This window comes from Ailuropoda melanoleuca, chromosome 3 (genome assembly GCF_002007445.2).
Source record: "Ailuropoda melanoleuca isolate Jingjing chromosome 3, ASM200744v2, whole genome shotgun sequence".
In the NCBI taxonomy this organism is placed as follows: Eukaryota; Metazoa; Chordata; class Mammalia; order Carnivora; family Ursidae; genus Ailuropoda; species Ailuropoda melanoleuca.
In genome coordinates, this window is record NC_048220.1 from 136,403,684 (window position 1) to 136,425,838 (window position 22,155).

General features: G+C 40.4%; 1 protein-coding gene across 1 annotated transcript in view; it reads left to right on the top strand.

Moving 5' to 3' along the window:
• The window catches only part of DNAH5 (dynein axonemal heavy chain 5), a 278,502-nt gene that overhangs the window by 71,990 nt on the left and 184,357 nt on the right, over nucleotides 1-22,155 (top strand). The window contains exons 3-12 of the mRNA XM_034657084.1: nucleotides 944-1,028; nucleotides 3,712-3,872; nucleotides 5,005-5,226; nucleotides 7,626-7,763; nucleotides 8,534-8,710; nucleotides 9,677-9,790; nucleotides 11,015-11,122; nucleotides 13,159-13,281; nucleotides 13,837-14,052; nucleotides 17,387-17,494. Coding sequence (XP_034512975.1) covers nucleotides 944-1,028; nucleotides 3,712-3,872; nucleotides 5,005-5,226; nucleotides 7,626-7,763; nucleotides 8,534-8,710; nucleotides 9,677-9,790; nucleotides 11,015-11,122; nucleotides 13,159-13,281; nucleotides 13,837-14,052; nucleotides 17,387-17,494 — 1,452 coding nt within the window. The remainder of the gene's footprint in view (nucleotides 1-943; nucleotides 1,029-3,711; nucleotides 3,873-5,004; nucleotides 5,227-7,625; nucleotides 7,764-8,533; nucleotides 8,711-9,676; nucleotides 9,791-11,014; nucleotides 11,123-13,158; nucleotides 13,282-13,836; nucleotides 14,053-17,386; nucleotides 17,495-22,155) is intronic.

A 22,155-nucleotide genomic window follows, 5' to 3' on the forward strand; every position in this document is an offset into this window, starting at 1 on the left:
TGTATATGGCTAAACATTTTGTTTCGCCATTCATTGTTAATGAACAGAGTTGGGTTCCTTCCATCTTTTGACTACTGTGGATAACGCTGCAGTGAGCATTGGTGTACAAATATCTCTGCAAGACCCTGCTTTCATTCTTTTGGATGTACACTCGGAAGTGGAGTTTCTGGATCATGGAGTAATTCTATTCGTATTTCGAGAAATCACCATACTGTTTTCCATACTGACTGCACCATTTTTATGTCCTCACCAGCAGTGTACAAGGGTTCCAGTTTCACCATATCCTTGACAGCATTTATTTTCTGGGTTCTTTTTGACAGTATCCATCCTAATGGTCATGTAGATTTTATCCTTTTTCTTCTAATTTGAATTTAAAATTGTGCCAATGACTTTAAAGGAAGTGCTTCCGCTTCCATTGGTGGTAGACCAGTTGGCAGTCCTCCAGCTGACCAGTGAAGCTCACGGACTAAGTTCTGGACTACTGCTGGATGGAGAGTTCCATAATCATGTGTGTTCTTCTGTCATTTTTCAGGGAAAATCACAATTTAATATTAATTATCTCTAGTGTATTAGACTGGGTTTTGAAAGGTATGTTCTCTCTTTCTGATCTGCAATTGAGTGAAAACAAAACACTTCCATATTTACCTGCTTTCAACAGCTCAGCACTTTCGGAAATTAGCAAAACTAGAGAGACAGTCTCTTTTCAAATGTGTATATGTAGCGAATATGTTCATGATTAATTGAATTCCTTTGTTGGATTACATTTTTATTATGGTGAGGCATTTATTCTCTTTGGTTTTTATGTTGCAAAAAATCTGATGCCTTCTCTATGGTTTGCATTAGATGCGGTTTTATCTGAAAAAGAAAGATGACAGCAACTCCTGATTTAAATATTGTTTCTAATTCAGGATGAAGTTGTGACCTTGCCTTTTCTTTTTCACAGATTGAAAGAATTGATCAGCTTTTCGCTGCCGGAGGTCTTCGTCACCTTATATTTTATTATCAGGACGTGGAGGTAGCAGAAACAGGTATCCAAACTTGGTGTAATGTAACCTACAAATGTGTTGCTTGGTTCATCTGAGGATGGCATGAAGCAGAAGGCCACCCCCAGAGCTGACGGGGCCTCTCACGCTTCCATCTTGGAAGATGGGACAAATGGGCCTCTGTGCGGTGAGGCCCAGTTTCCATTTTCCTCTCAAGGAAAGGGGACAGATAATGATGGGTATCTAGCCTGGTTGTTCTAACTTTATTTGAGGTATTTTGTTTCCCGTTTCAGGCTGTGCTGGTCTTTGAGGAATAATAAAGTACTTTATATTTTGAGATTTCTTTTCCTTCCGTACTAGTTCATTCCATGCAGTTATGTTCTAGAACTTTTTATGGGCATCTGCTTCTTTTCTATATAGATGACATTTATTTTTAACGTAGGGATTGTTGCCAATGAGCATAATGAGTTTTCTAGTTAAATATCACATTATGTTTATTTTCTACCGACGATGATTCAAACGAGTAATATGGAATGACAAGTTTAGTTATTTTCACTTAAGGAAAATTTGCAAATCTTTGTGTGGATTCAATTGGCATATCCCATTCTACTTTTATGTGGATTCATATAATTTTAAAGCCAAACTAGGGACATAAACAAAAATATTATGATTATATTAAAATATTATATTCATCCTTTTATGACCTTTTTGAAGAAAGGGAAAATAGTTACTGCTGTTGTCATAGAGCATGGCTAATACTTTTTTGTTTAAAAACTGTGAAAATTATGCATGTATACTCTAAGTGATTGACATTTTTCTAGAATTATTAATCTGAAATTTTGTGGTCAGAAAGTTCATTGTTCTTTGACTGAAAAGATCGAAATAATAGAGAAGTTTGGAATTCTTCCCCAGATTGCAAAACATAAAGTCAGATAAAATGTTGAGTTCGTCTGTGAAATGTGCACTGGGTGAAGTACTTCTTTGTGTGTAAATCTGACACCGAACGATAAGGGTTCACGGGTTGTAGACACGATGCAAGTTTATTTTCATTTCCCACTCTCCCTCTAAACCTTTTTCAGTGGGACTGGCTTTAATCTTTTGACCTTAGATTAAAATTCAGACCATTCCATGATTTTTCTGGATATTCTTAGGTAAGAAAAATTCCTATAGATGCTTCACATGACAAGTACTATCTCAATTCAGAAACTAAAAAAAAAATATCTAGTTGATCAAAATTAATTGATCTGAAGTTCAACCTTCTTCCTTCCTGTCTTCCCCCTTCCTTCCACCCTAGCAGGGACCTCGGAAGGTTAGTATTTGCAGTAGGAGAGAAGCATATTGTCCTCTTTTGCTTCTTCAACTTATCTTCTGGAACCGCCTGTCCACATTGTGTTAACCACAGTTGCTGACTGTGTCAGGCTTGAAGTAGGGCAGGGACAAGAGGGGAGAGGTGGCAGGAAAGCTTTGACTTGACCGACACTGTCACTGTCACAGTTGGCTGACCTTGATTCTGTGGGTTTTTGCTCTTGTGGGCACTAGGTGGATTCTCCAGAGATGGCCACCGGTGGCTGCACATCCCACGGTGATGTGTTGTCCTCCTGATGAGAGCTATTTGCTGGTTATCTTTACTGGATGCGTTCACTGTCAAAGCTCCAGTTCAGGTCTCTAGCCCAGCACTGTAGGGGGAGAGCCTAGAAGAGGGTTTCTCCAAGAGGTTCTAATCCCAGGGTTTTAGGATTCAACTTCTAGTCCATGTCCTTCCCCAGATCCCTCCCTTGGCACTGTCCTCCCACCCCAATAATCTTGCTTGAGCTACCAATTCACTTGGAGAGCTAAAACTTTTGTGGGCAGATAAAAGCACAGTGGATGAGCTCTGCACATTTAAATGATCCACTCAATGAGCTGCATGCTTAGATGACTGAAAGTGAATTTTCAAATAACAATAATGAGAATGCTTAGTGAGCAACGATTTTTATGTGCTTTTCTAAGGTTTTCATGTGTATTAACTCCTTTAATCCTCACAACAACTCCAGATGCTTGGATTTAGTATTATTATTTGCATTTTTCAGGTGAGAAAAATTAGGCACAGAAAGATTAAGTAACTTGCTCAAGGTCACATGGCCAGGAAGTGCAGCCTGAGACTCAAGCCTTGGGAGTCTGGCTCTAGAGCTCACACCATTTGTCACGATGCTCTCCTGGTTCAACAGCGTCCTGACTCTAGAGGCATACTGAGGGTGCAGCAGGGGTCTGGAGTCTTATAGTTAGAGTTGGTTTCTGATCTTGGCTCTGCCACCTGTTGGCTGGGACTGGGGGCAGATCACAGCTGCCTTCAGGGTTGTAGTGACTTCAGTAACATAGACAAGGTACCAAGCAGGGGAGCTAACACAGAGCATGTGCAATAGATGCTGTCTCCTCCTTCACCCCTTTTCATTGGCTCTACTATGGCCTATTGTGGGTAGAAATGACTTTTGTAGCTTTGGCAAGAATCTACTTTGGGCCAAACTCTCTATTCCTGTTTTTTCCTGGAGCAACAATTTTGAAATAAACCTGTGATCCAGAATCAGTCCGCTCCTTTCAGGACTTTGGCTAGAGATTGTCAAAGCTGTGGATCTTCTAGGGCACATGGATGAGTCAACATGACAATATTCTCATAAGGAGGCTTCATTCCAAGAGGCAACCACGTGGACTATAAATAGTTTGATGAAACTAAAATTCTCTGCCATTGTAGGACAGCTTGGCTCTCCAGGGGGAGTAAATCCTCTTTCCGAGAAGATTAAAAAACCTAAGGTGTTCGTGACCGAGGGAAAAGATGTCGCTCTTACTGGAGTATGTGTGTTCTTCATCAGGACTGACCCTTCCAGAGCCATCACCCCTGAGAACATCCATCGGGTAAGGGGCAAGAGCAGTCCTTTACCCCCAGTTGCCAAAAGTCACATAAATTCTACCCCCCCCCAAAAAATCCCTCCCTTTAGAGGTAACCACTGTGTTCATCAGCTATCTAAAGCTACTTTCAAAGAAGTACTTCTAAAAGCATTCACAGCAAACAAGTGGACATTTCCTTTAAATCTGCTGAATCAGAGGACTTAATATTCAGTTTATTAACAAGAATTGATATAACATTATATGTATGCATGTGCAAGCGTGTGTGTATGTGTGCGTGAACACTGAAGTCTTTCCTTTTAAAAATCCCCATACATTACTTACTTAGTGGCAAATTTCATACATTTAAAGGAAGATTTACAATGATGGATATATAATTTTAATTTTTGTGCAAAGTAAAGTGTAAATCTCCTCAGCCCTTGGTGCATTATCCGCTTGGAACAAATAAACTGGTAATGTCTTGGGTTCTGTTTAGTTCATGCTTTTGTTTTGAGGATTGCAGTTGAGAAGAGTACAAAGCTTAAGTCTTAACCAGGGTATCAAAAAAGTAATTTCCTGGACTTAGAGACGGAACCTACCAACAGATCAAAGCCCTACCTTATATAAAACAGAATTTTGACCTAGGGCTGGCAGCAATCTGCTCAGAAAACCAAGCCCCTTCTCTGTGAAAGAACCCAGGTAGCCAGCCTGCAATGTGAGACTGGCAGGAAGCCAGCGAGGAAGCTAGCAGGAATCACTGTAACGATGGGCCAGTGTGATCAGGACCTGGTTCGTGACTGTCAGCCTCCCTCACTGTGTCCGTACTCCCGGCATACTTCCCTGGGGCCAACCAGAGAAAGCCAAATAGGCACCCCTCCCCAACCGCACAGGTGCCATACTTCCTGGAGCTGCCTCCAGCTCCGCCACACCTGAAGCTGTCCTTTTTCGCCACTAGGAAGCTTTCCTACTCCCCTGCCTGCTTTTGAGTGTCTGCTGAGATGCCAGCGGTGGTGACTGACCCTTGCTGTAGCTTTTGCCCTTCTCCTTTGGTTCCTCTTCATTGACTTCTGCAGGATAGCTGATGGATGAACAGCATTCAGAAATGACTTGGTAGCGATTGCAGGTAATTTTTACAGTGGAGGCTCTCCTCACTGTTTTCCAGGAGGTGAGCTTTAATATGTTAGACACCGCGGATGGGGGCCTGCTCAGTAGCATGAGGCGTTTGCTGGCAGATATCTTCATTCCCGCTCTCAAGGCCACGAGCCATGGCTGGGGCGAGCTCGAGGGTCTTCAGGAAGCACCCAGCATTCGGCAGGAGTTCTTGAGCTCTCTGGAAGGCTTCGTGAGCGTCCTGTCGGGTGCCCAGGAGAGTTTGAAGGAGAAGGTAAGAATGAATAGGGTATTCCTTCAGAAGTTATCAGATGGTGAAAAATCTACATGTAAGTATGTAATGTTTCTCTTAGATGGTCTTAATTCCCTCGCCCAGCAAACCTTGAAAACATTGTGAGGGCATTGTGATTGCCCCTTCAAGAGGTGGTGGTGACTGGATTTAAATTGTTCCAGTTTGGAGTGATTAATGCATTAGGGGCTCCTTAGGAGTGTTGGCCATGATGGAGGGTCTTGTTCAATCATATCCAGTGTTTGACTGCAAACAGAAGTGTGTGAAATGCTTGTGGCACTGCTCTGCATCCTAGAAGGAAAGGAATTTGGAACTAGGGTGTGTGATGTGTGTCTGTGTGTGCGCACGCGTGTGTGGGGTGGGTGGTGGGTAGGGATGGAGGAAATCCTGAAATGAGAGAGAAGGGAGAGAGGAGTTGACATATCTGGCGGAAGTGGATTAGATTCAGTCTGTGACCAAAAGGGCCTTTAAGAATAAGTTTGGGAAATGTGAGATTTAGCTTCCATAAAATTTGTGCAATCTATAGTAAGCCTGTGTTACTGGTTCTTTGGGGGCAGAGGGTGGTGGATGCAAAACCATGACAGACGGCAGCCCAGATCAGGCATGTATGGGAGACAGAGGAATGTAGCCTATGATACCAATGACAATGTATTTTTTTTTAGAAGATTTTATTTATTTATTTGAGAGAGAGAGAGAGAGAGAGAGAGAATGAGCAGGGGGAGGGGCAGAAGGAGAAGCATACTCCTGCTGAGCAGGTCGCCCAATGTGGGGCTCCTTCCCAGGACCCCAGGATCATAACCTGAGCTGAAGGCAGATGCTTAACTGACTGAGCCACCCAAGTACCCCACCAATGACAACCTATTACTCACTTCTCTCCAGAGAATACTGAGATTTTTGGACCTAGTAGGATAGTGGGGAAGAGAGGCATTAGGCTTTCTAAAGGTTGTGGAGTAGGGGAGTGGAGTAAATTACATCCAGACAGGAGCAGGATGATTCCATCTAGCATCTGAGTTGTATTTGTAATGAACGCTGATGCAGGCTATAGTAAGATCCAAGCTGAGCAACTTAAATTGTTATTCTACCTAAAAAAGCAGTGCTTTCCTAGGGTTCCACCTCCTGTTGTGGTATAGGTATCAAAAAAGTGGATGGATCGCCGCCTAGTGGGGAGGTCATGCCACTTCATGAAGTGCGTAGCCCTCCCCCCGGGGAAACCAAGGATCGCTCTGGGAGATGTGGCACATGGCAGGTGCAGAGTGGGGGAGGTCAAGGATGGAGGCATGCTGGGAGTTTCTTCCAGGCTAGGGAAACCGTGAGCATAGGCCCAGTGGGTTTTCAGAGCTCTGTTGGAGTGTAGCCAAGTGAAAAACACAGAGTGGGGAGGCTAGGTTCTAGGAGGACAAAGTGGTGTCTCTGAGCCCCATGTAGATGGGACAGACATAGAACTTCTGAGCATGGGAGCCAGGGCTGGGGGCCATCAGATAAGGTTAGAGCTGACAGGGATTTAGTAGGAAGCCAAGTGAAGGAAATGGAAAAGTCTGGTTCTGCCTTGGTTACCAACAAGCCCTTAGGGCCTGGGCTTTGTCATGTGGCTCTTTGGCCATATTGGCATTTGAGGGTGACAGATAACCACACCCCCTCCAGCTGGTTCTGAATCAGTTGAGAGAAATGTAGTTGTTCTGTGGTTGGTACAGGGGAATTAGGCCTGAAACCTGAATTTAGGCATTCACAGCGCCAGGTGCAACTTTACCAGAAGGAAATGTCCTCCTTCTCAAATAATGAGGTCCATTTATGTGTGTGAGAAAATGCACCAGGTTTGTTTATCAAGTCAAAATCCAACACACCTCCTACTCCATCCTCTTCCTCCTCCCTCCCCGAAACAAACCCATGTGTTTGCCATTGAACTTGCAAACTATAAGGATGTTACTGGGTAAAGACATGAGAGTCTTTTCATCTGGTTAGTGTCAAAAAAGAATGTAATGGATTAGAAATTACTCTTCTTCCAATCGATTTCCTTGAAGCTCCCCCATATTCTTTGTTTTTGTGAGTTGACTCTTTAATTTCTAAGTAATTTCTAAGTTCCTTATTAATTCCCAAATTTTATGATGTTAGAGTGATTCTCTCTCTCTAGTACACTTTCTTTCTTTCTTTTTTTTGGACCCAAAGTCTGCCCTCAGATGTCTCCAGGCATGCTTAATTCGTAGGGAGGGTTGAGCATTGTGTATCACACTATGCTTCCAGGGACTTTTCTTCAGGGAACAGGGTAGTTTAGAGAAAACCTTACGATCCTTCTAAGCCTAGGGGTCAACCAGAAGCGTATGTGTGTGTGTGTGTGTGTGTGTTTTAAAATTAAAATCATCTTATTATTTAATTTTCATTTTAATTAGGTGAACCTTCAAAAGTGTGACATATTTGAGCTGAAAACCCTGAAGGAACCAATAGACTACTTGACTCTAGCTAATAACCCTGAGACTTTGGAGAAAATAGAAGGTTGTATGAGAGTATGGATCAGACAGACAGAGCAGGTAATTTCCAGAAACGAAATGTCAGTTTCATGTGCCACATTACTGAAGTAGTCAATGGAAAACAGTATATCATGTGTCATTCCCATTTGCTTGAGTATTTAACCGTAAGCCCCTAAAAAGGTGAGAAGTTCAGTGCGATTTAATTTATAGTCATTAGTTAAGAAGAGGTAGTAAGAATTTGAAGAGTTGAAAGCAAATGGCTTTAAATTCTTATGTAACAAGAAGACTTCACTTTGCCTTTTGTTTTCTCAAGGTGTATTTTACTTGAGTGAGGACCTCTGTAGAAGTACAAGGAGTTTTCCAATCACTGTGCCCTCCAAAAGGGAGCTTGAGACTTAACTTAAAAAAAATTTTTTTTTAGAAAAATCCTAAGTGAAGGTGAACATTGAATCACAAAGTAAGCGCAATGAAAATTAACCAACTTAAGGCATGGGTGCTTTCCAATGTTATATTGCTCCAAGATTATGCATCAAGTGGATTTAGGAAACTTTCTGAGGTCAAGTGCTCCAGAAGTTCTTCAGAGCTTTTTTTTTTTTTTTTTTTTAAAGTAAGTAGTTTTCAGTTAGAGCAAGTCAACTACGTTTTTGTTAAAGTTTAAAGTTTTAGAAATGGATGCAAGTAAAAGGCTGTCATTTGAAGCATGCACATGAATAAAAATATATCATGATTCCAATAGCATAACTGATTCATTTGCTTATTTTTTTGCCTGTGCATAACTTTCATACTGCCAGCCCTAGTCAGAGGTTCAAGACTCTGCTGTGCACTTTCAGGTCCTAGCGGAAAACAACCAGCTACGTAAGGAAGCGGATGACCTTGGGCCCCGAGCAGAGCTGGAGCACTGGAAAAAAAGACTGTCCAAATTTAACTACCTTTTGGATCAATTAAAAAGCCCGGATGTGAAGGCTGTGTTGGTTGTGCTTGCTGCTGCCAAGTCGAAGCTTCTGAAGGTGGTCAGCCGTTTCTTTTTGCTTTGTAATGCGGGAATGAATGAAAATTCATTCATTCATTTTCATGCCGTAGAGTAACTAGGCACAGAAAAATGTTATGTCACCTTTAGGAACAAACTTTAAGTTTGGATAATATTGCCCTTTTATAATTCTGAGTGCTGTGGAAGTAGCCTTTGAATCAACAGTATCTGTTGGCTGGTGTCCATGTAAGTATATGTGTTATTAGAGGGCATTGCATGTAATTAAGATGTAACATAATATCATGATCTTATATATATTTTGAATTCAGACCAACCAGGAGTAGTAAAATAAGAAATTAACTTGAATATGTTTTTTTTTTTTAACCCTAGAATATTGCTTTTATATCCCTGTGTAACAAATTACCCTACAACTTAGCAACATAAAACAGCAAACATATATTATGTCACAGCCTGTGGGCCAGGAGTTTGGGTGCAGCCCAGCTGGATGCCTCTGACTCAGCATCTCTCCTGAGCTTGTGGTCAGGGTGTCGGCTCATCTGAGGCTCGCCCGGGGAAGGACCTCCCTCCAAGTTGCTTGTGGGGTTCTTGCAGGGTTCAGTTACTTGCTGGCTATTGGCTGGAGGCTTCCTTAGTTCTTTACCGTAGAAAATATGGGAATGAGGTGCAAAATGGGTCCAGGAGCCAGTGGAGGAGAGAAGGTGTGGGTTCAGATAGGGCTGCTGCACTCTTGATGCTCTGTTCTTGTTATTGAGTAGATTTTATAAGAAAAGGCCGTGAAGAGATCCCTTTAAAACTTCAGTCAAAAGACTTACATTGCTCTTCAGTGTGGCAGTACCCCTCAGTCCTGTGGATTCAGTTTTATGCGAGATGCATAGGATAAACTGAAAGTCTGACATGAGGGACCTGTGGTGACTTTTAGCAGCTGTTCTATTGGAAGTTCCTCTGTAATCAATGCATTAACACTGCTTTCCTGTCTTGTCCTTAGACTTGGCGGGAGATGGATATTCGAGTTACTAATGCAGCAAATGAAGCGAAGGACAATGTCAAATATCTGTACACACTTGAAAAATGCTGTGACCCCTTGTACAGTAGTGACCCTGTGAGTTAAAGATCTCTGCTTGCTTAGTATACTGATGACCTTTTTGCACGGGCTGAATTGAATGTGCAGTTTGGTTCATTAATAGTACAGTCTGTTGGAAAAGTCTTTGAAACCTCTTTTTACTCTCAAGAAAATTATATATATATACAGTTGACCCTTGAGCAACATGGGTTTGGACTGCGCAGGTCCACTTACACATGAATTTTTTCAATAAACACAGTACAGGGCTGTAAATGTATTTTATCTTTCTTAACCATTTTCTTTCTTTGGCTCACGTTATTGTAAGGATATAGTATATAATACACATAACACACAAAATATATGTTAATCAACTTTTTATGTTATCGATAAGGCTTCTGGTCGACAGTAGGCTATTAGTAGTTAAGTTTTTGGGCAGTCAGAAGTTATGCCTGAATTTTCAACTACATTGGTGCCCCTAACACCTGTGTTGTTCAGGAGTCAACTGTACTCGTGTCTATCTAGATCTGTCTATCTCTATCTATGATGGATATGAAATAGTATATATATATATATATATTTAAAGATTTTATTTACTTATTTGACAGAGAGCAGGAAAGCACAGGCAGGGGCAGTGGCAGAGGGAGAGGGAGAAGCAGGCTCCCTGCTGAGCAGGGAGCCCAATGTGGGGCTTGATCCCAGGACCCCAGGATCATGACCCAAGCCGAAGGCAATCGCTTAACTGACTGAGCCACACAGGTGCCCTATGCAATATTATATTTTAAAAACCTTTATTGTATATTCCAGTTTCCAGTAAGTATTATAATTGATATTCTGGATGATTCTCAAAGAAGTATGGGAAGGGTTATTGGCTGATGTTCTGTCTTTTAACTTAAGGGAGTGCCTGCTTATGTTTATCACAAAATTAACCATTAACCTTGTCATTAACAGAAAGTTAATGTTTCTTGCATTGAAACAAAATTTCATTGAGTGCATATGACTAAATAACACAAATAAAATTACCCTTAAATACATTTATGTGAAGTGTTAGTTAATATTTTGGTAGTAGTGTTAGTACTGTTAGTTAAGTTAGTAGTTCTTTAGTAAGTAGTTCATTAGTAAGAAGTTAGTAGTGCTAGTTAATATTTTAAAAATTAAAAAAATCTTTTAGCTAATTTTATTCTGTTGGAGATTGAATGGTTAGGCTATTAGAATTTTGCTGAATTTGATATTTGTTTCTTCAAAAACTTATGTGGTGTCTTCCAGATATCCATGATTGATGCTATTCCTACACTTATAAATGCAATTAAAATGATCTATAGTATCTCTCATCACTATAACACTTCTGAGAAGATCACATCTCTGTTTGTAAAGGTAAGTGCATAGCATAGAGTCCATGGTCACCTATGTATTTTTTGCGATGGTTAGTTTTTTAATACTTAGAAATTACCACATGGGCATAATTTAGTATCTGTGTATCCCACAATGAAAGCAAAAATTTTAATCTCTCAATAGAGATAGAATTAAGTTTATTTGTGAGACTGATGCCCACAAATCATAAAGCATTATTTCCAAAGAAATTATTATAATAAATATTGTATTATTTATATAATAAAAATGCAAAAAAAATCAAGATTCTTTTTGAATTTCTTTCCCTATGTTATTTAGTACATTATTTATTCCTATTGGGTAAATTTTAATTAAGAAAAACTACATTCAACTGGCTTTCTCCTGTTTTATATTTTATGTGCCACTCTTCCAAATTTATTTGATGCCACAGTTGTTTACTTGGTGTTATTAGAACAGTAATCATGATAATAAAAGCCACTTGCAACATTTCCGTAATTCATAAAGCAATTATAATGATTCTGCCAAAAAACATAACAGTGTTTAAACCTTATGTCCTAACTCGTAACTGTTTATGGCGTGCACTGTTGCTTTTCCCATTTTGAACAGTCTCTAAGAAGTAAATGACTTTCATTACCAAGGTGAAAATTTTAAGTGTTGTATTAAAATGGAGGCATTTTTGCCTCATCTGGGCTTGTGTTGTGAATGCTAACATAGTGGGAGGCATGGCTCTTGCTGGGAAGGGGTGGACAGGAGACTCCCTTTCTTCTGCTCTCAGTCAGGCACTTCAGGTAGAAAAAGGAGGAAATCCACGAGATTCTTGCGCCACTTCTTCCCGCATTAAAAGGATGTGTTAGGGTCGTGAGGGGTATTCCCTTGAGTAGGAGACTCAAAAGTCAGTTGGTGTTATCACGCCAGGCTTCATGCATATTATCCGCAAGTGTTGTTTTTGAACAAGATTGTGAAACCAACATTTATTCATTATGGACATTTTGAGGCAGGTACGAAAGGAAAGAGAATGGTGCATCAAACCCCAGGTACCTGTCACCTAGGTTCTGTCCACACGCCGTCTTGTTTCACGTGCACTCTGGACCTTTACACTACACACCCCGGACATCATGTCATTCCATGCATACTGTGTAGTCATCTGATTTTCCCTTTAATTTAGAAACAAAGTCACGAGAAAATTCTGAAGTGGTTTTTTACAGTTTGGAGGGTTGGATAAAATGTGAGTGGATACGGATGTCAGCTTGACTCTCTGTTGCTTCTCCTTTTGACATTTCTGCTCCAGCTCCCGGTGTCATGAAATGACCAGGGGGGGTAGTCGTTCTCATGGCACTTGGAGACTGTGAGTTACCTGTTAGAGCAGGCAACTGCGGGAACTCTCGACAGCTTTTACATAGGGAAGTGAATCCCTTCCTGGCTGGTTCACACGTTCATCCTGCATGCACAAGGGGGCCTGCATTGTTGATTTGCCATAGTGCTTCCAGCTCTGATTTTACCAATGATTTTGACAGTACATATTGGAATCTAAAAAAGTCAAACAAATAGAAGCAAAGAGTAGAAGGATGATTGCCAGGGGCTGGAGAGTGTGGGAAATGGGGAGATACTGGTCAAAAGCTACAACTGTCAGTTATAAGATGAATAAATTCTGGGGCTCTAATGCACAGCCTAGTGAGTATGGTTAATACTGTATTGTGTCATCACAAGTTGCTAAGAGAGTAGGTCTTAAGTCTTCTCAACATACACACACCACACCACGGTCACTGTGAAGGGGTAGGTGTGTTAGCTTGACTGTGGTAATTGTTTCACTCTATATGTGAATATCAAGCATCACGTTGTGCGTCTTAAATATATACCATTTTTGGTTGCCAGTTATACCTCAGTAAGGCTGGGGCAAGAAAAGGTTGGTGCTGGATCACAGTTGTGATGGAAAAAAGTAAACCTGATGTCAGGTTCACAGACTGTAGGCTCTAGGAGTAGAGGAGTCAAGGACACTCTAGTCCAGTTGAAGACTAATGGCTGTTTTATGTACTTAACGCCATTTTATTGGGAAATTCCAGGTGACTAATCAGATGATATCTGCGTGTAAAGCCTATATTACCAACAATGGAACTGCTTCCATCTGGAGCCAGCCCCAAGATGTCGTGGTGGAAAAAATATTATCTGCAATTAAGCTTAAGCAGGTAACAGTCAGCTTAATAACATATTTAGATAATGTTATAGTATTTGTATGTTGTTTTTGCAGACGCATCTGAAATCACTTGGCAATGACCATATTTTTGGTTGCTAGAAAGTCATTCTTTTTGTAAAATAGTAATTCTTTATCGTTAAGAAAATTGAATGTTAGTAAATCTGCTCTCACAATTTATTCACTTATTCTACTGTTTTGGGGGCCTGTTATGTCCGATACCATACTCAGTACCAGAGATGCAAAGGTGCGGTAGTTTCTTTAGTTTCTTAGGGACAAATGGGGAGCTAGACACAGAGTGAGGCTACTGCTGGCCAGCGGAACCAAGTGGAAAGTCTCTGCCATGGAGTTAGATCATGAATAATTAGGAATTTGCTAGACTGGGAGTTGGGAAACGATGACATTCCCAGGTGAAGAATGGATACACACAAAGGTGTGAAACTTGAAGGGTTTGCAATTCTGCCCTAAATTTGTGGCTGCCTCCACTTAAGAGAATAGGGTTGATACCTGTGTTATGTTCCCTTCCTAATATTTGGTTTTGAATTTTAAGGAATACCAGCACTGCTTTCACAAGACGAAACAAAAGCTTAAACAAGACCCAAGTGAAAAGCAATTTGAATTTAGTGAGATGTATATTTTTGGAAAATTTGAAACTTTCCACCGACGTCTTGCCAAGATAATAGACATCTTTACAACCTTCCGGACATATTCAGTCCTGCAAGACTCTAAAATTGAAGGGCTGGGAGACATGGTCTCTAAATACCAGGTTCTGTTCTTTATTTTTTTATTTTTTAAAAGGTTTTATTTTTTAAATATCTATCTATCTGTCTATCTATCTATCTGTCTATCTATCAATCTATCTATCTATCTATCTGAGAGAGAGAATGAGTGGGAGAGGAGCAGAGGGATGGGGGAGGAGCAGAGGGAGAGGGAGAAGCAGGCTCCCCACTGAGCAGGGAGCCCGATGTGGAGCTTGAGCCCAGGACCAAAGGCAGATGCTTAACTGACTGAGCCACTCAGGTGCCCCTAAAGATTTGATTTTTTTTTTAAAGTAATCACTACACCGAGCGTGAGACTGAACTTAACAACCAGGAGATCAAGAATCGTGTACTGTACCAACTGAGCCAGTCAGGTGCCCCCCAGGCTCTGTACCTTAAAACTAAATTTGCTACCGTTATCCATGACTAAAACTATAATATTTTGTGCAAATATCTATATTTAGAATGATTCACATAATCCATCTGTAATGTGAGATGGAAGCTCATGACCCTTGAACAATAAAGAAATTAAATCTATTTGAAAATTGTGTAATGGTGCTAATATGTTCTTTTCAGGTATGTGATTATGAGAATGAGTTCTCAATACTCTAAAATTAATCATCATTAGCAAGAGCATTTTCATTAGTAGCACAAGAAAAATGTTTGAATATAACTTATTATTTCATTTATTCATGCAAGAAATATTTAATGAAGCATATACTATGTGTCAGGCACTAGCCGACACCAAGTTCTGAGTGAATCCAATTTGTGGCTGCATTTAAGCATTTTATTTGGACCTATGTTAACAAAAAAAAAGGGGACCAGACTTTAATTTAGCCTGACCATTCCTAATTATTTTGATTTTTAACTGCTTTATCTTATAAGGGTATATGTGTAACTCATCTTAGTTTTTAAAGCGGGCACAGTGATCTAATAATGTTCTGAAGATTTTCAAAAAAACAATTTACAAACAAAATGGGTTTTAGATTCTTAGTCTAGATATAGTCAAGTTTCTCTTGTTTGGGGACAGTAATATTAAAAGCTAAATTATTTTTTTTTTGTACTTGAATTTGAAAAGGATCATATAATTTACTGCCACACGTTGGTTTTTGTACTCCGACAGTTTAGGCTAATATCAGGAATCTTTTTCATTTCCTGAGTAGACCAGATCTTAGGAAAGGAAGAAAAAAGACCTTTGTTACATGGCAGGAAACATTTTAGGTGGGCTGGGTGTTATCTGCCGGGTGGATAATCTATATCTGAAACTGACAGTTTTGCAAAACAAAGACAGAATATGGTCATTTACTTTTCAGTTTGGAATTTATTTATTTTCTATTCTTAATGAAAAAATAACTTTGGAGCATATTTCAAAGTTTATTTTTGAAGGAGAAGTTGAACTATACATCTAAATGCAGATAAAGACCATTCTAACTGGGAAGAGAAATTGCTTTGAAAATCTAAAGTGAAATGCAGATTAAAACGGCTGGACCAGAGGGTAGTAACATAAAATGTAGATGGTGCATGAAAGCATCAAGTGAGATTTTTGTGTTAGTACCAATGTTAGAAGTTCAAAATGCTGACCATGGAGGTCAAACTCAGGCTCCTTGCATAGCTATCAAGGTCCTTTCTACTCCTCCCACCTCCTTGCCCACCTCTCTTCTTTGATGTTCTCCAGGCACAAGTCAGTTCAGTTCAGTCCACCTTTGGGCTTATAGAACTTTGTTTCTGGAAAGTTCTGCCTCTGGATCATCACATCGTTATTCCTTCTTGGCTTCCAGATCTTCATTTAAATGACCCTCTCAACTAGGTTTTCCTTGATCACTGTTCCTCTCAATCACTCTATGTCACATTGCTCATTTTATCACAGTGTGAAGTTATCCTGTTCATTTATTTGTGCTTTACATAGATTCTGACCCCTTTCCCACACCGAGGATGGAGGTCCTCTGAGGGCAGGGACGTTTGTTTGTTCTGTTCCTTCCTGTGTCTTCGGAGTTCACTAGTGTAAAATAGGAGTGCACCAAGTATCTGTCAAGTAAATGATTTACTAGATCGAGTTTGATTAGTTGGTGTAAGGTCATAATTAGTTTATTAACTTAATACTTTTTTTTTAAAAGATTTTATTTATTTATTCGACAGAGATAGAGACAGCCAGCGAGAGAGGGAACACAAGCAGGGGGGAGTGGGAGAGGAAGAAGCAGGCTCATAGCAGAGGAGCCTGATGTGGGGCTCGATCCCATAACGCCGGGATCACGCCCTGAGCCGAAGGCAGATGCTTAACCGCCGTGCCACCCAGGCGCCCCTATTAACTTAATACTCTTAAGTGACCATTAAATCCAATTATAGAGCTGAATTTTCTCAAGGTCTCTAGATCTTTTTTATTGCCATATGACTACATTGCACATTACATGATGGGTGGTGTTATATGGATACAGTGTCTTCATAGAACTAATTTTGTGGTTATACAACATGAAAGGGTAGGTTTTAATTAGTAAACTTGATTCAAGAGGTTGTGCAGTTTATATACTTTTGTCTATTGAGAGATTTGAATTGATGTTTAAATGGAAATGACTTTGAAGAAGAGATGATGGAAGGAGGCGCAACTTTCTTCATAAAAATTATATGCCTGTGTCAACAATGAGGGCACCTGAGTTTGAGAATGGCTTAGTACCTGGTTAAGAACGATCATAGAGCACGATAGCTCATTATTCTGAGCAAACAAAACGTAGGATAATAGTATTCTCAAGGAGGTGAGTTGCCTGGTTTGTGCTTTTGTAGTCACAGACTGTGGCTTTGCAGGGTGGGGGGAAGCAGTTAATTCTGGGGAGTCTTTAAATGGCAGATTGTGGTTTGATGTTTTATTTAAGACACGTGAGGCCTGGAAGATAGTTTTTCGTCTCCAGATATTACAACTATTTTCTTCCCAGGCTCTTTGGGTTCTGTTAGTGTTATTTATTTTCTGAGAAGACTTAAACTTTTCAATGAAAAATGTTTTAGTAAATTCTACTCTGGGCTTTTTTTTTTTTTTTTCCTCCAGATGTCATTAGTAAGAAATTGTTAGAGAAAACATCTCTCCTACTTTTCAGATGTGGTTTTATTTTCTGTTTTTCTTTAGGGTTATGTAAAACCCCATGAAAATGCTTTCTAAATGATTTCTTTGAATGCACTAAGCAACATTATATTGCCTCTGATAAGCATTAAGCAATGCAAATAGCTAAAGAACTAAGGCTCCTTTTAAATGGATTTTTGGGGAATGATTATACAGGTTTTACATTTAAAGGTCATATTTAATGAAGTAATGCAAGAATATTGAAATATTGTCTTACTTCTTTCATAACATTTCAGAGTATGGTTGCTACCATAAAGAAAAAGGAATATAATTTCTTAGACCAGCGGAAAATGGATTTTGACCAGGATTATGAAGAGTTTTGCAAGCAGACTAATGACCTTCATGTAAGTCATGTAATAAAATTCCTGTTGACAGTTGAGTGTTTATTTTTTCCGTTCTGTGTAACGCTGCTACTCATTAACCATTCAGGAGGGAGAGGCGTCTTCGTCTCAGAGGTGACCGATGGCAACCTCAGCCTGCATTTTGTGATTTCACATTAATAATTGAAGGCTCTTTTTCATGGATTAGAGGGTCATAAATATAGCTTTGGTTAATGATCTGCAATCACACACTTCTGTGCGTCTCCCATCTTAGTTCTTAGAAAATTAACTTTCATCTTCTGTTGAAATGTGGGGTTATTAGAATATAGAAATTTGTTTCCATTTGTTTGTTACTTTATAGCAATGATTCTGACTAGCTGTCTGGTAGGTTGCAAAGGCAAGTTTGCGGCTGGCCTTAGAAACAGTGGTATAAGGACCCACTCAGCACCTGGGTCCCTCTTGATCTTCAGTGTCTTTCTCTTTTCCTTCTGCTCCCAGGCCCCCACCCCTACTCCCTGCACACCAGCCATCTTGACTTCCAGTCCATATGGACAATGAATGGCCATTAGCAACTTAAGAGAACAGATATCAGGACCAGCCCCAGCTTCAAATCCCTAAGGAAAGGGTTGGGTTGGCCAGTTCTAGTGAAGTGTCTAGCCCTGGACCTGTCACATGTGGGTTATGTGGTAAAAGTAGGGGGATTGGGACCTCTTGGGGGGAGGTTGGGAATGTTTGTTTTAGAGGAGGAGGGTCAAGGAGCGTAAGGGGGAGATGACCCCATAGCTATCTACCACAGTTCGTATGTAAACTTCTTTCATCCTAGTGACATGCTAAGTATATGCCTTTCTGATTATAAAAGGAAAATAGCCATTCTGTTACTTCTTTTCCAATTTTTGTGGTTTGAAATAAATTTCTACACTTGAAGGAAAAAGAGCTCTGAGGGGGCGGGTTCAGTGGTAAAAGGAATCATAATAAAATGAGTTAATTCTATATGTTCGGTACTGTCCAAGCACTTTATGGGTGTTAACTATGTAATAATCACAATAATCCTATAAAGTGGGTGCTGTTATTACCTTCATTTTCAGAGGAAGAAAAAGACATAGTGAGGTTACGTGACTTGCCCAAAGTCACAGGGATAACAAGTGGTAGAGTCAGGATTAAATGCAGGCAGTCTGGCTCTAGGATTCAAGTTTTTAACTATTATTCTAGAAGAAATGTTTCAGTTGATGGGAAGATATAGTGCCTATGATAATTTATGCAATCCCTTCTTTTGGGGGCTGATTCAGACATAAGGACAGTGGATCTTTTTTTTATTTTTTTTAAGATTTATTTATTCGTTTGACACAGAGAGAACACAAGAGAGCACAAGCAGGTAGAGCAGCAGGCAGAGCAACAGGCAGAGGGAGAGGGAGAAGCAGACTCCCCGCTGAGCAGGGAGCCCGATGTGGGGCTCGATCCCAGGACCCTGAGATCATGACCTGAGCCGAAGGTAGGCGCTTAACTGACAGAGCCACCCAAGTGCCCCAAGGACAGTGGATCTTGCTCTCTTTTTGGAAATCGATGGGCAGTGGCAGTCCTGATTCTCTGCTCCCTCTGTGCTTCCCAGCAGTTTCGGAGCTCAGGGTACTTTAGTAGCTCGTATGTGGGATAGAGGTAGACAGTGAACACCCTGAGGGTGGGAATTGTGTTCCTTCCTATTTCTTTCTCCAGGATACCTTACGTAATTGGAGAAAAAGAATGTTTGCCGAATTGATGTGTGGGTCATGAATTAATAACAACTAGATTTATTGCAATTAAACAAGCATTTACTGTACATCAGTTACGCACTATGCTTCTATGCTGCGGGTTATAAATACAGAAATAAATCATGTAGATTTGCCCTCAGAGCTCACAGTCAGACAGAGGCAGACATGTGATATTAAGGTACAAGTACATATATGTTAGAATAATGAGTACATCATTTAAAAAAGGGTGAATAGTGGCTAAAATAGGGCGAATATTGGCTAAAATGACCAACTGTTACAGTGCAATATTCTGATCTTGTCCTGGAAGTGAGGATTGAAAGATAAAAGGGCATATTCCAAAGAAGTCCTAAGAAAGCTTATGGTAATTGCAGCAGCCCTTGAGGGAGGATGTGAGACGAGGAGAACACCCTTACCCTCTGCTTGGCTGGGATTCGTAAAGGCTTCAGAGAGGAGGCTACACCTGATGCTGGAACTAACTATATGTTGTCTAAGTACATGGATGGGGGACACGAGAGAAGTGGGGAGACTGTTTCAAGACTATGCCCACTTTGTATAATACCAAGAATATAATTTATAAATACCCTACAGCCTGGTTTTAAAGCATTAGTTATAGATGTTAATTCCTAGAATCACTAATCTCTCTCTCTGGTTTTTTGTTTTTTTGTTTTTTTTTTAATTCAACACTATTGTTTACCTCGTCTTACACCTCAGAGATGGTCTACTTATCTCTTTGGTTGGATGACAAATTTTCCTTTGACTTCTTTGTCGCTTTCTCCATTCTCTCTCTCTCTTTTTAAAAAGATTTATTCATTTAAGAGAGAGCGAGCACATAAGCTGGGCTAGGGGCAGAGGGAGAGGGAGAGAGAGAGAGAAGCAGACTGCCCACTGAGTGTAGTGCCCAATGCAGGGCTCCATCTCATGACCCCAAGATCATGACCTGAGCCAAAATCAAGAGTACGATGCTTAACCAACTGAGCCACCCAGGTGTCCCTCTTTTTTCTTTTCTTTTCTTTTCTTTTCTTTTCTTTTCTTTTCTTTTCTTTTCTTTTTCTTTTTTTTTTTTTTATTAAGATTTTTATTTTTAAGTAATCTCTACACCTAATGCGGGGCTCTAACCCACAACCTCAAGACCAGAGGTCACACGCTCCACTAACTGAGCCAGCCCAGCGCGCCTCCGTTCTCTTTATCTTAAGCATCCCTTTCTCCTTTAAATTACTCTTCCACTGTCATGAATTCAGCCCTTGTCTCATAAAATCAGGGTGAAAATACTGACCTTTCCATAGCTCTCATTGGAGTTGGGGATGGAGGTGATGAAACTTGGAGACAAGGGATGGAGGGGACCAGTAACCGTGGTGTCTCCAAGATAAAGACTGGTGGGCGGGGGTACTGGTAGGGGTACATAAGTGGTTTGGATCAGGGCTGTTTCCAGTGCTCCACTGTCCACGGATCAGAGCCTGGGATCCTGTACAGGTTGAGGGTTCCAGCTGGTGCTAATTGGTCAAAGAGAGGCAGTGCCTTGGAACTAGGTGAGCATTGGAAGTCTAGAAGCAAATACTGACTCCAGCAGGCAGAGTAAGGCAGTATTTAGTAGGTCTGAGCTGTCTAGATGTCAAGCTGAGAAAAGAGAAAACTGAGTAGGACTTGAGAGCCCAGAACTAATAGAGGACCAGTGTGAACATTCCATGGCTGGACTCCACAGCTGTAAGAATGGGGTTAAGGATGAGGGAAAAGAAGATGAATTCAAGGACTTTGATGTTCATAGAGCTTAGCACAGGCTTTTGTGAAGCCACAGGGTAGAAGAGGAAGGAAAACCAGGTACAAGTGTTAGGGCTCAGTAAAGTTGCTGCTGTCTTAAGTTCGAGGGAGGAACTAGAAGCATTGCAGATGTTCTCGCTGTGCATAATTTATACACATTTTTTTTTTTCTGTGAATGCAGTGACAACATTTGAGGGTTTATTTAGGTAGGCTAACTGTACTGTTCTTAGGTGCAAGACAATTTCTCAATCTTAGGCTGTGGTCTTTGCAGAAGAAATAACATCAATCGACCAATATATCTATATTTTTCTATAGAGAGGGTATTCATATATACAGTTTCCGTGGGAGTAATGAGAAGTATTGAGAGCAAGAATATATTGTCATAGGTGTAGTGATCTTTCAACTTTGGGGCTCTGCTGAATGGGGCAGGGAACTCGCAGGTAGCAATGTGTCTTCAAATGTTGAGTGTTTCCAGTGGTCTCCTGGATATTTCCAACTGGTTGTCTTGCCACATTACCTTTGTACCATCAATCTCATCTCGGTACTAATTCTCACTGCATATGCAACCAGCTTCCCGGTTTTGTCACTACATAAGTTAATGACTCCTTTAGGATTGTAGAGGCTCAAAACTTCCGTCTGGCAAAACTGACAAAGAAAAGGATTGATTGGAAATTTATCTTGAAGCATGAGACAGAAAATAATGAAATAATTTTTCTGTCTTTGATTAACTCAATTTAGATTTTAATGACAGTGGTACTAAATCTTACAGTGAACAAAGAAAAAAATCATGTGCTTCATTTTTTGGTGCGATTTTTTTTTTTGGGGGGACAAAATTGTACAATAGTATAAGATGTGTGAGATTCTCAGGACAACCGTAACGAAGATCGTTTTGGGAAATAGATTTGAGGGCTTCGTGAAAGCGGTGCTTCTTAGAACTTTGATATTTAAGTCATTTCTTTTGAAATTCTCAGGAGTTATTTACTAATTTATTTTTCTGTAGTGGTCTTATGGCTCTGAGCTATGGGTGTGTTTCTGTAGCGTGGATTTGCCTTCCTTCTGCTGGGGCCCCAGTGGTTTTGCCAGTCCAGACTAGCTGTTACATTAATGTCTTAGGATAGACCCTCCCATCTCATGTGTAGTCTAAACCCAGACCCCTCCTCTAGGTGTGGCACAGACATAGGATTT